General features: G+C 33.9%; 2 protein-coding genes and 1 long non-coding RNA gene across 4 annotated transcripts in view; 2 read left to right on the top strand and 1 right to left on the bottom strand.

Annotated features, from left to right (window-relative positions):
* LOC110270916 overlaps nt 1–3,053 on the top strand; it is an 8,569-nt gene extending 5,516 nt beyond the window's left edge. Inside the window, exon 4 of the long non-coding RNA XR_002360691.1 lies at nt 2,851–3,053. This is a non-coding gene — a long non-coding RNA (uncharacterized LOC110270916). The remainder of the gene's footprint in view (nt 1–2,850) is intronic.
* Nucleotides 1–17,113, bottom strand: part of LOC107638908 (stilbene synthase 1) — an 87,598-nt gene that overhangs the window by 36,789 nt on the left and 33,696 nt on the right. The window lies entirely within an intron of this gene.
* On the top strand, nt 3,944–5,325 carry LOC110270912. The gene is made up of 2 exons (XM_021120774.1): nt 3,944–4,317; nt 4,717–5,325. The coding sequence occupies exons 1-2, from the start codon at nt 4,225–4,227 to the stop codon at nt 4,930–4,932; spliced, it is 309 nt and encodes a 102-aa protein (XP_020976433.1). The 5' UTR covers nt 3,944–4,224; the 3' UTR covers nt 4,933–5,325.

The following is a 17,113-nucleotide window of genomic DNA, read 5'->3' as shown; positions in this document are numbered from 1 at the left end:
ATCATCCACAAACCAATGGGCAAGCTGAAGTCTCTAATAGAGAATTAAAGAGAATCCTGGAACGGACAGTAAATACCCGTAGAAAGGATTGGGCACGGAGCTTGGATGATGCTCTGTGGGCTTACAAGACAGCATTCAAGACCCCTATAGGGACCTCTCCATACCAACTCTTGTGTGGTAAGGCATGTCACCTGCCCGTGGAACTGGAACATAAGGCCTACTGGGCAACCAGATTCCTAAACTTTGATGCCAAACTAGCAGGAGAAAAACGATTGCTCCAGCTAAATGAGCTAGAGGAATTCAGATTCACAGCTTTCGAGAATGCCAAGCTTTATAAAGAAAAATAAAAAAAGTGGCATGACAGAAAGCTGTCATCTAGAATCTTTGAACCAGGACAGAAGGTTCTGTTGTTCAACTCTAGACTCAGGCTATTCCCCGGGAAACTAAAATCCCGGTGGAGGGGACCATACGTGATTACAAGTGTATCACCATATGGTTATGTGGAGCTTCAAGATATTGATTCTGATAAGAAGTTCATTGTCAATGGACAGAGAATCAAGAATTATCTTGAAGGCAACATTGAGCAAGAATGCTCAAGGCTGAAGCTAGATTAAAAGCTCAGCAAGGTCCAGCTAAAGACAATAAAGAAGCGCTTGCTGGGAGGCAACCCAGCCATGGGGCAACAATCCTCTAAGCATTTTGCCCTGCTTTTATTTTTTTTATTTGTTTATATAAACTTCACTGACACTAAGGTGAGGAATCATTTACAGAAGACCTCGGCACACAAAACAGAGAAAAAGAGCTCACTGGCAAGAAAACGCCAGTAAAAGTATATTTTGGGCGTTCAACGCCCAAAATGGGCATTCACTGGGATTAGATTCGATCTGAAAGAAGATGAATATCCGGAGATCCAGGAGCAAATTCGAATCAGGAACTGGGAAGTCCTAGCTAATTCTGAAACGAAGGTGGGAAGGAATATGATCCAGGAGTTCTATGCTAATATGGAACTGCCTTCTATGAATATTGGACCATGGTCAGAGGAAAGATTGTTCATACCACCCCTGACAAGATCAGAGAGATCTTAAAGCTACCTCAGCTGAAAGATGATCCAGATTCCTTCAACAGGAGAATGATGAGAACAGACAAGGGTCTGGATAAGATTCTAGAGGACATATGTATCCCTGGAGCCAGGTGGACCACCAACACAAAGGGAATCCCAAATCAACTCAAGAGAGAAGATCTCAAACCAGTCGCCAGAGGATGGCTGGACTTCATTGGGCATTCTCTGTTGCCTACTAGCAACCGTTCTGAAGTCACAGTTAAAAGAGCAGTGATGATCCATTGCATCATGATGGGAAAGGAAGTGGAAGTTCATCAGCTGATCTCAGCTGAACTCTACAAAGTTGCTAACAAAAATTCTAAGGAGGCCAGGTTGGCTTATCCAAGCGTGATATCGCTGCTCTGCAAGGATGCTGGAGTAAGGATGGGAATAACTGAGTACATCTCAGTTGAGAAACCAATCACCAAGGCATCAATGGAAAAACAACAAGCACAGGAGGATCCCACCAAGAAGAAAACACAGGAATTTCTCCCAGAAATCCCTCAATCTGAATATTGGGAGTATCTTGAGACGTCTGTCACCAAGATCCGGGAAGCTATGGAGCAAATAATAAAAGAACAGAAGGAACACAGTCAAATTCTTACCTATATGTTTAAAGAACAAGAGGAGCAAGGGCGTGACTTAAGGGACTTGAAGCGCCAGAAGTTATCTCTTGCAGGACCGAGCACCCCAAGGATCAGAGGAACCCCTAATGAGGTTGTTGGAGTTTGGGTGCTTGGTTGCAGTTCTATGTGGTCTTATTGTGTATGTGAAAGTTGAGATTTACATTGTAACTGTTGAAGGTGAACCTGTTACTAGTTATGGAGGTGGAATTTATGGTTTTGAAGCTACTATTGTTGAATCTGATGAGAAGATTGATATCAATAGGTAGGTAATTGCAATTACATTTTCCTATGAATTTTCCATTTTTGTTTTTTTCCAATGACATGTAAATATGTTTTGAGGAGGCTAGTTAATATGATGAATTCTCTTTTGGTGAAATTAACCTTCCAAATCTAGTTAATATGATGAATTCCTTGAACATAGTGGTTGCTTTCAATTTCCAGCTTCAAGCCATATTCCTCTCTGATGCTTTTTTTGGTTATGTTTTCTTTGCTTTGGGTGTTTTACATGGAATTAAGTTGTGTTTTTTGTAGGCAAACAGGATTTAATCTGTTATTTATCTGATTGATTATTGTTTTTATTTTTATGTTGGTTATGGTGTACAGATATAAAATCAGGACATGGATTTGTTGTTGGAGATGAAGGGTACAGGCAGGACAGTGACATTCAGAAAGCTAAGCTTTCAAGGGAGGCATTGACACAGCTCTCCAAGTTGGTTGAGTCCAGAGTTAGTACAGGGTGAGTATCTTTTTTTTTTTTTTTTGTGTGCAGCTTATGAGAATTTCTTTCATCTTAATTGATGTTGGAACCTGGAAGTGCTCATTCAGTTGTGTAGGTGATGATGATATTTGGATTGATAACATCGGATAAATGTGTGAAGCTCTAAACAATTGAGTGAATTTATAACTAATACCTTATGAACTATTTTCTGTTTCCTCTAGTTGAGATTGTTGAGATTGTTTACTGAATTTTGATTCTATCATTTTAGCAGATCCAGAACTTGAAACATCAGTTCTTTCAGTTTGGTAACATAGCATATTGAGTGAATTTATAACTAATACCTTATGAACTATGTTCTGTTTCCTCTGGTTGAGATTATTTACTGAATTTTGATTCTATCATTTTAGCAGATCCAGAACTTGAAACATCAGTTCTTTCAGTTTGGTAAGTTTTATAACATAGCATAACTTTTCTTGTTAGAAATCTAAGTCAGATTTTTCTTGTGCAGTCTCGATACGATCTTAACACTATTCTATTCCTTTTGGAATTGGGGCTGCTGCCAGGTTAGATTAAACACTATCTACCATAAATCTTCTGTTTGCATATCTAGAGGCTATGGATGGCAGCACCTTGGGCCTTTCATAAATCTAGGAGCATTCTATCTATGTGGGATTTCACTTGCTGCAACATTTGCATTTTGGGTCAAATTAAGAGGTAGAGAACTTTGGATTGGTATGACCATCTTTTCTAAGTTCAAACAGCATCCTCCCCCTCTCCCTGTAACTCATATTTGTCAATTTGCACTAGGTTCCATTTTTTCTGATCTTACAGCTGATGAAGTCTCTAGGTTAATTTTAATTTTGTTGTTTGGATTTTGTTTGAATTTAATTAGACTTGAATTTTTAGGTTTAACTTAGTTTGAATTAGGATTTCAAATTAGAATTAGCTTTAGTTAGTGAACTTTGAACATGTTATTCTAGTTCTTGAGTGTTGTATTGTTGATGGTTTGGATAATAATTCTTGATTTATTTTATGTGAAAGCTGATTAGATTCTTTATTCCATTGGGTGATGTATGTAGAAGCAATGTCGGCATTTTGAATTTCACATTTTCTTGGTATTTCACAGTGAGTCGTAAAACTGGGTTTGGATTGGGACACAAATGAAATGAGTATTTTGATGCTTGCAAAGCCATTGAATGGCCCAATGTTTCTTCTTGTCTGGTGTGTTTCTACTACGTTTGATTTAATATAATTGTTCCAAGAAAAATAATAAAATTTGAGTTGTGTTGTTTTTCGTAAAAGACTTCTATTTGCGGTGCTGTTGCAGAAAGAATATGAACTTCGGTTTTGATGCAACTCTTAGAAATTGTAATGCATTATGGATTATGAAGCTGATTCTATGTAAATGGATATTAGCTTGAAGCCTTTCATGTAATCATGCTTATTTTGAATTTAAATTGTTGTAGGAAAAGCTTTTTACTGACACCTTGGTTAAGACCCTGGTGGAAGAAGCTTTTTACTTTGCCTGCTGGTTATTTGATGAAGAAGGCTGTTGGTGGCAGTATATATATTAGAGTGATTTCGGCTAGTAAACTTTCAAGGAGTTGCTTCAAGGGGGTGGGGGGGGATCTAGGAGGCCTCAAAATGGTACAACCAATTTCTCGGTGGACTGTTTTGATGACAAGGACCTACAAACATTTGTCGAGGTAGAAGTTGGGGACTTAATCAGGAGAACAGATGTCAGACTTGGATCAACCCCTCAATGGAATGCACCATTTAATATGGTTTTACATGTTGGAAACCTTCGTTTCAATCTTTATGAGCCTCATCCCAACAATATCAAGTGTGACTACCTAGCAAGTTATGAAAACAAGGTACCAAAATAATTACCATGTCAGGTCAAATAGTAGTTACGTTCTTTAGTCTTTATTATGTTTTGGAAACTACTTCAACTTTTATACAGCAACCGAAACTTGATGCAAAAAATTCATTGATTGATTCATTGTTTCTTGTGTATTATGCTTCATTCCTTCATTGTGCAAACCAAGCTTGAAGCAGCTAAGTTGAAGTGAACTGCACTGCTGTTGCATTTGTTAAGCATACACAGATATCTCATCTCTATTCATGGACTACGAGAGGATTCACAAACCTCATGTCATTTAGCTCCATTTCAATTTACCTTTTGCATTGTCTTCTTCATTATGGAGTTCAAATTAGTTAGCCACCGTTGATGCCTTCCTTCTAATTTGTTAATTAAGTTGTTTGTTATGCAGACTGGAATAATTTCCCCAAGTAAACTGAGGATGAAGCTTATAGGTCACAGAAAGAAGGATGGATCCAACATTAACTCATCCAGAACTTTTCCTTCCAGAATTGATAATGCTGAATTTGTCAACAGTTTACTACCCTCTAACAATGGCAACCCTGACGATGAAAGTCTGCATTTCATTTCTTTCTATTTCTTGTGTGTATATGATGAATGGCAATGACTTCATTAATTCCTTAATTCCAGTTACATTTCCCAGCTTAGAAGTTCCCTCGTTAAAGACTCAGTATGAACCAAAGGGAAACGGTGACACCGGCCTTACCAAGATACAGCATCTTCAAAAGGCTGATGGTGGAAGTTCAAGCACTATTCACCCGGTGAGAACAATAGAAGAGGAGAATCTTGATTATGACAGTAATGCTAGCTCATCCAGCTTGATTTTTAATAGTCCCTCCTAGAAAAATGCTCTTTAGGCCAGATTTTGAGATGGATAATTGATTTAGAATATGTTTAATTTAGTGGGTATGTTTAATTTAGTGTGAGATGTATAAATATTCAAAATTATGTTCATTCTAATGCTTTCGGTTCATTATAAATATATTTTTTGTTGAAAGATCATTTTTATTATTTAAAGAAATTATTTATTATTATGTATTTATTTTTATTTTATAATATTTAACTCATTTAATTAAGAATGTAAAATGATACATGTAATCATATTACTAAATATTATGTTGTACAAAAAATTATTAGAATATTATATATACATACATATATATATATTGAGATTTGCTTGTTCAGAGATGCGTAAAAGTATGAAAGTGGATTGCAAGGGTCAGGCACCAATGCATTACTAAAGAATAAAAAACCAGAATAACTTCTCAGGGAGCGTGGAAAGAATATATAAATAATAAGGAAGGATAGCTTCCCATGCCATGACCAGAGTTCACAGTCGATTCTCTAAAAGGAAAAGCAAAGAGCGGTAATGCCTCCTCTCCTGGTCAATAGGGCTATGAAAACCAATCCACCCCTTTTAATTTTAAGGAGACGGGATAAACTACTTTTATTTCTCCATAGCACCCAATTCCTGAACCAAACCAGGTGAAAGCGCTAACTCCTTCTTCTTTTCCCGTTCGTGACCCAATGACAGCAAAGCGAGGATCAGAGCCTGTCCACTCTATTAAGGTCAAGCTTTCCCATCGAGAAAGGATTCGGTTCGTCTGTTCATTGGAGTAAAGCGTTTATTGAGCTTCATGGATCAGCCCGCTTTCTGTCTCTGCTCCCCAATATGAGTGAGACCAAGATGGCTGACTGGAGTGCCACAATCTCGCTTCCTCGGGGCCGGATGGCGGAATCGGCATTCTGGTCGGAAACTACATCTTCCCCTTCTGCGGCAGAGCTGTATTATTATGTATTTATTTTTATTTTATAATATTTAACTCATTTAATTAAGAATGTAAAATGATACATGTAATCATATTACTAAATATTATGTTGTACAAAAAATTATTAGAATATATATATATATAGAAAATTAAAAAAAAAAGAGGGACCTAAGGCTACACTTATAAATGGTAGCCATGGTATACAATGTGGCTACGCTTTACAGGTGATGCAGTAGTGTTGAAAAGCGTAGCCTATTCTGGCAAAAATGGAAGCTGAAAAGCGTTGCCTTTGGTCCTAGACAGCATCACTTGAAAAACGCACCCTATTTCCAAACGCCAAAAGTGTAGCCCTTGGTGCAGAAAAGCGTAGCCTTTGAGAATAGGCAACGGCCGAATAGGAATCACTCCAAAAAGCGTAGCCGTAGCCCAGAAAGCGTAGCCGTAGCCTAATGCATCATTTTTTTCACTTTTGGCTACACTTTTCAAGTGTACCTGAATGGGTGTTTTTCTTGTAGTGTACTGTGAGTAAGCAATAATCGTGGGAGAGAGATGCGACAGCGAAGAGAAGATCTCCGAGGAGACCTTCATGATGGTAATTAAGGAGAAGAGCTCCGAGCGCAACGGCGAGAAGAGGACCGATCTATAGAGACCACTTCTGGTTGCGATGGCACAATGACAGAGACACAACTTCAGAGCGGCCACCGCCGATGAAGGCAAAGACGACGACGCCAACAGCAGCCCCGAGAAGACCTGGCAACGAGAGGAGACCGTTGAAGAGGAGACGGCGAGGCTAGCGGCGTTGTAACTCAGCTTGAGGTTTTTTTTAATTAAAATTATAAAAAGCATTAAAAAACTGATTAGTTCACCGGTTTATTGCCGGTTCGACCGTTTTTTCACTATTTTTTGTCAAGTGGTTTTTTGTGTCAATCGGATAGACTAGAGAATCGGTTCCTGATTAATCTGATCAAACCGGTTAGTCCGGTTCGATTTTTAGAACACTAGTCTATAGTAATAATTTTTTATTTATAGTAACAATTTTGAATAGTGCTTTTAGAAAATAGATTTTTGTCACATAATTTTAAAAAAAACGTAACAATAGATATCAAAGATCAAGGTTTTGAATGTTCACCTTTTTTAATAGAATTATTTCAGACTTTAGATCAATTTTTGTTATGTCGTATTTAAAAATTGTGATTTAAAAGTGTCTACTAAGGTTTTCAAGTTTCAATTTTTTATCTTACGATTTAGTTTTGGATTTGTGTTCCTTGAAAGTGGAAGTCTGGAAAGTACTTACTACTTTGATAATTCAGTTTTTTGAATACCAAAGAAAATGACAAGAGTTAAAGTTGTCCATGCATGATTCTCGTTAGTAAATAGCTGTAATTAGCATTAGCTATAGTGTGTTGACAATATTTCTGCTATCGCAAATGTTAACCAATCACCGATGATTCATAAACAAAGTCACAAAATGTAATTGATTCTATGACTTGTTTTTTTTAGAAGAGTCGTATTTATTTCTCGAATTGAAATCTTGATACAAGCTGGATTTGATACCCTGTCGAAGTTACCAAAAATCAAGTGAAACAAAAATATACTTTATTCCTTTCTTATAAGATTAAAATAATATAAATTTTAATCTACTTATCTATCAATAATTATTATAATTTTATATATGAATGGAGACAGATATATCGATTTTGCACTAATATTCCCAATGTAATTGACGGACCAATACATGGATCCCCTGACTTAATTTATTTTTGGCAAATCAGAACCCAAAACAGAACTTATAATCCTAAAAATAAGAAACAATATAGATTCAGAAGCAAAAATTCCCAATTAAAAATCCTAAAATCAAAACCCAAAACCCCCCAAATTTCACAGAACCAACTGAAAATTGATACATACTTTCTCTGTCTTCACTAGCTATTGTTGTTCACCATCATCATCATCAGGCGCTTACCTCGCTCAATAGGGATTGATGCTTCGCCTCATCGAAAACCTTGACTCTTCAATAGATTCATCGGAGCAGCGGATCAACCTTCAAAAGGTGGTTTACGTGCTTACTCGTTAAAATAGGAGGGGTCGCGAGAGAGCAGAGCGTGCACACACTTTTTTGACACTGAACAGGGAGGGGGAGTTAGAGAATGAGAGAGAAGAGAGAATGGAGAATGAGATAGAGAATGCTTACCCGGTGAGCGCTGTGATGAGCAGTGACAATGAAGAAGAGATGATGAGACGAAGGTGAAAACGAAAGAAAATGGCAAAAGAACACTCTCTTAGCTTTCTGCGAAGGAGAAGGGCATGGGTGTGAAAAGAAAATAAAATTCGTTGTTATTATAGCGCGCTTATATTATGAAACGTTTATGAAGCGTACCCAAAACATAACAATTAGACTCCTCTTGAAAAGCGTCTTTTTTGGTAAAAAAAAGTATATTCATAAACATTAAATTAAGGCTACGCTTTATAAGTGATCTTTTTAATATTTAAGGAGACACTTTTTAAGTGACGTGATAACTGTGTTTTCTATTCTTCTAAAAAAAGACCACAGAGAATAAAGTGTAGCCTATCTATTCTTAATATATAAAAGTAGATACATAAGTTTACCCACATTACTTTTATGACATGTTTCTCCTCCTACTAATGCCATGTCAGCAACATCGCTTACTTGGCAAAATTTTAGAATCAACAACACAATTTTTGCCAAATCACTTATTATTTCCAAATCAGCAAAAAAATAAACTATACAAAAAAAAACTCATTAAATGTAACAAACTATACAATAACTTTATCGGAGCCACTCAGATAAAGACGCTTAAAACGTCTTTTTTTAAAGATGTTTTTCAGTAATTAAAATTTAACATATATAATCGATTGAATTATATTATTTTTGTCAAAATTAGGCTAAACAAATTGATTTAACCAAAAAAATGGTGAATCAAATCTTGAACTGATATAAATTAATATTTTTTTTTATAAAAAATAACTACAATATCCTTATTATAGAGAATGATTAAAATACTCTTATTTTATATATATATATATATTAATTTTTAAAATTCTAAATCCTAACCTACGATAGAAAAATAAAGGACTAATATTTAGGATTCTCAAAATTAATATGTATAATAGAAGTATTTTAGTCATTTTTTATAATAGGGTATTGTAGTTATTTTCTATAAAAAATAATATTAATTTAGACCAGTTCAAGATTTGATTCCCCATTTTTCGGTCAGATCAATTTGTCTAGCCTAATTTTGATAAAAATAACATGATTTAATCGATTATATATGTTAAATTTTAATTATTAAAAAATATCTTTATAAAAAGACGTTTTTTTTTTTAAATTCATTGCTTTATGATCTCAATACAAAGTTAACGTTTATTTTTTATTAACATCATTTTTCAACATTATGATCTCAATAGAAGAATTGGTCAAAGTTAGTTTGGACTTTGGACTACCCAACTAAATCTATTTTTAATATATAAAAGTAAATACATAAGTTTACCCACATTATTTTTAAGACATGTTTCTCCTCCTACTAATGCCATGTCAGCAACATTGTTTACTTGGCAAAATTTTAGAATCAACTACTCAATTTTTGTCAGCAAAAAAAATAAACTATACAAAAAAAATTAAAAAATAACTCATTAAATGTAACAAACTATACAATAAGTTTATAACCCCAATAATTAATTTCTATAAATAACTCATTAAATATAATAAACATCTATATTATAAATGTCATAATAATATTATTAATCATAATAAATTTTACGTTACAAATATTCAAATTTCATACTATTTGACCTACTTATATAAGTCTCTTATCAGTTATCACTATTCCTTCAAATAACATCAAATTTAGCACAACAAATTTATTTCCAAACTACATAACATCTCAAACTTACTTAATGAAGTATCATTCCTTGGACAATATTACCAAACAAATAGACAATTGGTTTATCAAAATTTGCGTGATTCGTCTGTAAAAAACATTAACAACCACAAACGAAGAGGAACCTCTTTGCTTAGAAATGATTATATTAGATGAAAATGAGACAACTACATTTGTGGCACATGTAATCAAACATCACAATATCCAACAATAAGGTAACCCTATATACTTTTCATAATCTCATCTATCAAATTATTAGTTACCAACCCAATACTTATTTCATATCAAAGTGCTACAACAATTTTTGTACTATTTGATGGCGAAGAAAAAAGTGTTGGGCACAACTGCTTCAAATCTAATGACACTCCAGAAAAATAATGACATTGAAACAACATCCCAATTGAAAAACTTGTGCAACCTTACACTTATATTTGAAGTCAAAGTAAATGATTTTAATCTCAAAAAAGATTGTCAACAATACACTGAACCTCAACACCCATTACAACAAATAAAACAGGTAATACTCTAGAAAAAGTTCACTTATTCAAGACATCATTTTTATTTCTAATTTAAATTATTCATTGATTATAGGAACCAACTTCGCCAACACTAATATCATGAGGACGAAGATCACATACCCATCAAGAGATTAAGGAGAAAGAAAATCATACAAATTCAAGACACATCTTCGGAAGAAGAACATACATGCAAAGATGGAACAAATAACACAATAGAAAGTGCATACAATTCAACAATTCATAAAGAATATGCCTTCACAAGAATCTACGACGGAAAGAAGAAAGCAACAACTCTAACAACAACCAATAAAAAAAAAGAGGATGAGCACTACATAAGAAGACTAAGTCCATCAACAAAAGCAAATGCAAAATCAAACCACCAAATAAAAATATTAATTTGTACAATTCTAACATCCAAATCTTTTGTACTACAAATTATTTTAAATAAAACACCTTTCAAATTTAACTTTAGTTTACACATATTTAATTTAATTCTATAAAACATAGCAATTTCTAATATTTATTATATACTATCATTAATTTACCGTCTCACGTATCGCGTGGGTCTTATTCTAGTTCTATGAATAGGCTACTCTTTTTAAATGTAGCTTAAAAAAGTGTTGTTGAATGAGTGATTTTCTTGTAATGAAATAATAATACTAATAGTATAAAATATATATTTATTATTACTGTCTATTTTTCTTGATGAGTGGAGACTTTTCTGAAGTTTAAAGATGGTTAAGGTACACTATATCTTACGAAAAAAAGTGAATATTTACCCATAAAACACATTTCACCATTTCTTTTATATTACCACACAAACTAGCATCGTGTTTTTTTTTTAGAAATTAACGTCTCACATTTTTTTTTTCATATATTTAGAATAAAAAAATCCTTAAAAATCAGTATATTAATTAGAATCAAAATTCTCAAAATAAAAAATAAAACACGAACAAACTAATCTAACAAATCAAAATCAACTATATATCAATAAAAGATAACATGAGTATACAAGATAACATGAGTATTCTTTTTCAATAAAATTAATTTTGTTATATTCAATCTTGTATGACAAGTGACAACATATTAAAAATTAGACAATAAAAATGACATTATTAGATAATTATATGAGAGGCATCAAACACACGAGCGATAATATAAAAACTTACAAGCATAATACAACATCAAGCCTTGTACTATCATACCTACTACTTTAAACTTTATCTTAATGGAACCTCATACAAAGGTGTTTATAGTTGTTTTTAGATAAAATTACAACCCAAATATTGGTATGTGTCATGTTGCTCATCAATTGAAAAGAATTTGATATATTTTTTAATAACAATTACAAATTTTGATATTGAATCTTCGCATAAAGAAGTAACTTTAGACACCTTTGTCTAATTTTTCACTCATCTAAGAATATGAGCCATTTAGAACCTTATTTTAGAGTAAAAAAAATTATTAAAAAATAACATAATTGCATATATGCAGAGATATATAATTAAGCGCATTATATGGATATGCTGCGGAGAACAACGGTTTCAATAGTGAGACCAGGACCAAAACCAAAAAGCACACCCCAATCAAGTCCTTCTCCGGTGGTTTTAAGTCCAGTAGACAATGTATTTGACTGGATGTGTGAGGAGTTTGGTGGGTGGATGACAATAATGGAGTCTACCACCATATATGATTCCGGTCTTTAATTAAGCAGTAGTCTTGCTTGAACAAATAAATTAATAATATAATTGACTATATTATTTTATACTACTAGAATTTTTATTACTAGTCACTCTCTCGCTCATCATTTTACCAATGGAAAATATATTTTCATAAAAAAATAGTGCAATTCACAACTTACAAACTTGTAAAACTGTAGAATCCCAAATATTCCTCAATATATATATATCATCTCAATTATCCTAAGAATAAATTGAATTCGGCATAATATTAAGGGCAACGTCGTAGAAAGACCATGCAACAATAACACTTTTCTTAACATTTATACTCACTGAATTCGAAACTCACTATAACATTTTTAGCTTTAATTAAGCTACGGTTTCTTTATGTCATGTTTAAAAACCGTAACAATAGAGATAGTCTATAGCAAGGTTCCAAAAACCAAATCAATCAATAAACCAGTAAGATGATTAGTTCAATGGTTCATGGAATTCAACCAGTTTAATTAAATATAAAATAAAATATTAAAAATTCTATTTTCAAAAATAAAAATTTTATAATTAGCAACAATCACAAACACAAACTTATACAAATTAAATACAGTCAACGATTAAGTATGAATTATTAACAAAGATTTATACAATTTCTAATCACATCAACAAACCAACAACACATGCATCATTATAACACAATCAACAATTACATCTAAAAGTTCAGAAGACAAACTCAGAAGTCAAAATCTATTACAATTAGACAATAACATCAGAAATCAACAAAAAAAAAAAATTAAAAGAAGTACCTTCAGCAATCAACAAAATTATTTCAGAAAAATTAACTCAAAGTCAGAAGAGCAGTGGACCTGAACAACCGTTAGAGGATGAAGGTGAAAGCAAGGGTTGCTACGTACTGTGAGTAAACAATAATCGTGGCAGAGAGATGCGACAGCAAGGAGAAGATCTCCGAGGAGACCTTCGCGATGGTAATTAAGGAGAAGAGCTCCGAGCGCAACGGCGAGAAGAGGACCGACCTGTAGAGACCACTTCTGGTTGCGATGGCACAATGACAGAGACACAACTTCAGAGCAGCCACCGCCGATAAAGGCAAAGACGACGACGCCAACAGCAGCCCCGAGCAGACCTGGCAACGCAAGGAGACCCTTGAAGAGGAAACGGCGGGGCTAGCGGCGTTGTAACTCAGCTTGAGGTTTTTTTTTTTAATTAAAATTATAAAAAGCGTTAAAAAACTGATCAATTCACCGGTTTATTTCCGGTTCGACCATTTTTTCACTAGTTTTTTGTCAAGTGATTTTTTGTGTCAATCAGATAGACTAGAGAATCGGTTCCTGATTAATTTGATCAAACCGGTCAGTCCGGTTCGATTTTTAGAACACTAGTCTATAGTCATAATTTTTTATTTATAGTAACAATTTTGAATAGTGCTTTTAGAAAATAGATTTTTGTCACATAGTTTAAAAAAAAACGTAACAATAGATGTCAAAGATCAAGGTTTTGAATGTTCACCTTTTTTAATAGAATTATTTCAGAATTTAGATCAATTTTTGTTATGTCGTTGGAAGAGCGAAAACTCTCGCGCAATCTAGAACTTTCACAAATAAGTTTCCGTTGTAAGTATAGCTTCTAGACCGACAAGAATTCCTTCCTTACAAAAGTTTTGGTCGTCACAAGTAACAAATCCAATAAAATTTATAAACCGAAGTATTCAAACCTCGGGTCGTCTTCTCAAGGAATTGCAGGGAAGTATGATTTATTATTGGTTATGGAAAATAGTATTTTTGGGTTTTTGAAAAAGGGTTTAATGAGAAAAATAGGTTGCATGGACTAATAAATCAATAGCTAATAAAACTCTAGGCAAGGTATGAGAATTTGGAAGTCCTATCCTAGTTATCATTATCGATGGTGATGAGAATTGAGATTTAATCCCACTTAGTTAACCTTTACTAAAGCAAAAGAAAGTCAAGTGGACTAATTAGTTTGATCTTCAGGTCCTAGCCAATTCCTAAGAAAGGACTAGAGTTATTGGAATTCAATTCAATTAGCAAAAATAACAATTATCAATCACGATGAGTTTGATAACTCAAGAGTCTCCAATAAATCAACGAAAGCCAAGATTATAAAGAGCTAAATAAAAATCATAATCTGAAATACCTCAATTGCATTAATAAAAGAAAATCAATCTGAACATAAAGAGTTCATAAGCCAATTTGGCAACATAAGTCAGATACGAATAAAAGCATTAGAATAAATAAAAATATAAAAGGAATATTGAACCTGATAAAGAGTTGAAATCCTAAATCCTTTAAGAGGAATCCTAATCCTAAAACCTAAGAGAGAGAAGAGAAACTCTCTCTCTAAAAACTACATCTAAATTATGAAAAGTGAATAATGGAAGACATTTTTAATGAATGGATGCATTCCCCCACTTTATAGCCTCTAATCTGTGTTTTCTGGGTCGAAAACTGGGTCAAAAACAGCCCAGAAATTGCCCCCAGCGTATTCTGGTACGTACAGGTCGCGGGAAAGTGACGCGGAAGCGTCGTCCACACGTTTGCGTAGATTGCATTTCTGCCAGGTCAAGCGTCCGCGTGATCCACGTGTTCGCGTCACCTGACTTCGGGGCAGCTATGGCAAATTATATATCGTTGCAAAGCCCCAGACGTTAGCTTTCCAATGCAACTAGAACCATCTCATTTGAACCTCTGTAGCTCAAGTTATGACTGTTTGAGTGTGAAGAGGTCAGGCTGGACAACTTAGCAATTTCTTGTATTCCTTCGACTTTTGCATGCTTTCTTTCCATCCTCTGAGCCATTCCTGCCCTGTAATCTCTGAAATCACTTAATACACATATCAAGGCATCGAATGGTAATAAGAGAGGATTAATATTAGCAAATTTAAAGGCTAAAGAAGCATGTTTTCAATCATAGCACCAAATCCGGAAGGAAAACGTAAAACATGCGAATAGTATGAATAAGTGGGTAAAGAGTTGATAAAAACCACTCAATTGAGCATAAGATAAACCATGAAATAGTGGTTTATCAACCTCCCCACACTTAAACATTAGCATGTCCTCATGCTAAGCTCAAGAGAAGCTATAAAGGATGAATGGGGGAAAGTAAGACTCATGTAATACAATGCAATGCAACCTATGTATGAATGCAACTACATGCTAAGATGTTTCTACCTACTTGGTTAAAAGTAAATAAGCTCTTCAAGACAAACATAAATCAGATTTCACTAATTCAAATTATACAATAAAAGACAAGTAAATTTGTAAGAAGATAGCTCATGAAAGCAGGGAACATAGAATTAAGCATTGAACCCTTACTAGTAGTGTATATCACTCTAATCTCTCAAGTATATAGGGTAATCACTCTACTCTTCTCTAGTCATGCTTTCTATGTTCTTCATCTAACCAATCAACAAATATTTAGCATATCAACGCAAACATCATGAGGTCTTTTTAAGGTTGTAATGGGGCTAAGGTAAGGGTAAGGATATATGTATGGCCAAGTGAGCTAAAATATGAATCTTTGACTAACCTAAGTTCTCACCTAACATACACACATTCTATGTAATTCTAATTCATGCCTAGCTACCCATAATTTTCACTTTTTTTCATCTCATACTCATGCATCAACCTTTCTTTTAGTTTTTATCACATATGCATTGATCTTTCATTAACTTAACTTAGCATTGGGGTAATTTTGTCCCCTTATTATTTATTTATTTATTGAATTTTTTTTTTGAAAATATAAAAGCAAACATAACTTATCAATGCATATGGATTTTTAATTTTTCTGTTTCACATGAGTAGGTACCCAAATTTTTTATTATTCTTATTAATTTAATCCTTCCCTATCAACCCATGTTCCCATGTTTCCCCACACTTAGTTGATACATAATCTCCATCTTAAGCTAACCAAAGATTCAATTTGGGATTTTTACTTTTGTTTTTCTACTTAAGGCTAGTGATGTGGTTATAGAACAGAGGGGATTAAAAGGCTCAAGGGGGCTAACAAGGGTGATGTAAAAGGTAGGCTTATTTGGGATTAGTGAGCTAAACAAGTAATGGCCTCAATCATATGCAAGCATGTAAATACACTAAATAGTGGACATATAGAATGGAACAAAGCAAAGATTGCAATCATAGGGAAGAAAACACACAAGAATAAAAATTTATGGTTAAATAATGTAACCATACAAATAAGCTCAAAATCTCATAGGTTATGTGTTCTTAGCTATAATTCATGTTCCAATTTACAACTTCAAACAAGTTTAACACAAAAGTTTTGATTTAAATTAGTGAAATTTTTTTTCAAAAATAATAGTGTCTTAAAAAGTAACTTGTTACTTTAACCAAGCAGTGGTAAATATATGCACAAAATCAAGAAAACATGCAATCAAATATGCAGATGCAACAATGAACAAACAAAGAAAATAAAATATTGGTGTTGAGAAGAAAATAACTAACCCATGGAGATCGGTATCGACCTCCCCACACTTAAAGATTGCACCGTCCTCGGTGCATGCTAAGATGTACAAGTGGACGGGTGGCTCCGCAGCTAGTGCTCTTTTTGTTCCTTTCCTTGCCGGTGATTTGGGAGTAGCTTTCTCTTTTCCCTTCTTGGTGGCCATCCTGAAAAGGGAAGAGGTAAGTACATGTACAGCTAAGGGTTCGAGCAAGGGAGAGGATAGTACAAGTGATAATCAATGCACGGTAAAGAAGGATGTCGTTAACACATGGTCATGACTACATGTGAAAAGTTCATCAATGGAAATATAACAAGTGCATGTGATGACAATTAAATGCAAGATGTTTATTGGCATGCTGGCAAAGGCATGAGTAGCATAGATCAAGCATTAAATGCCTATTTAGATTATCAACTCTTTCAAACTAACAATCTG

Source organism: Arachis ipaensis, chromosome B04 (assembly GCF_000816755.2).
Source record: "Arachis ipaensis cultivar K30076 chromosome B04, Araip1.1, whole genome shotgun sequence".
In the NCBI taxonomy this organism is placed as follows: Eukaryota; Viridiplantae; Streptophyta; class Magnoliopsida; order Fabales; family Fabaceae; genus Arachis; species Arachis ipaensis.
This window is presented reverse-complemented; position numbering and strand designations above follow the sequence as displayed.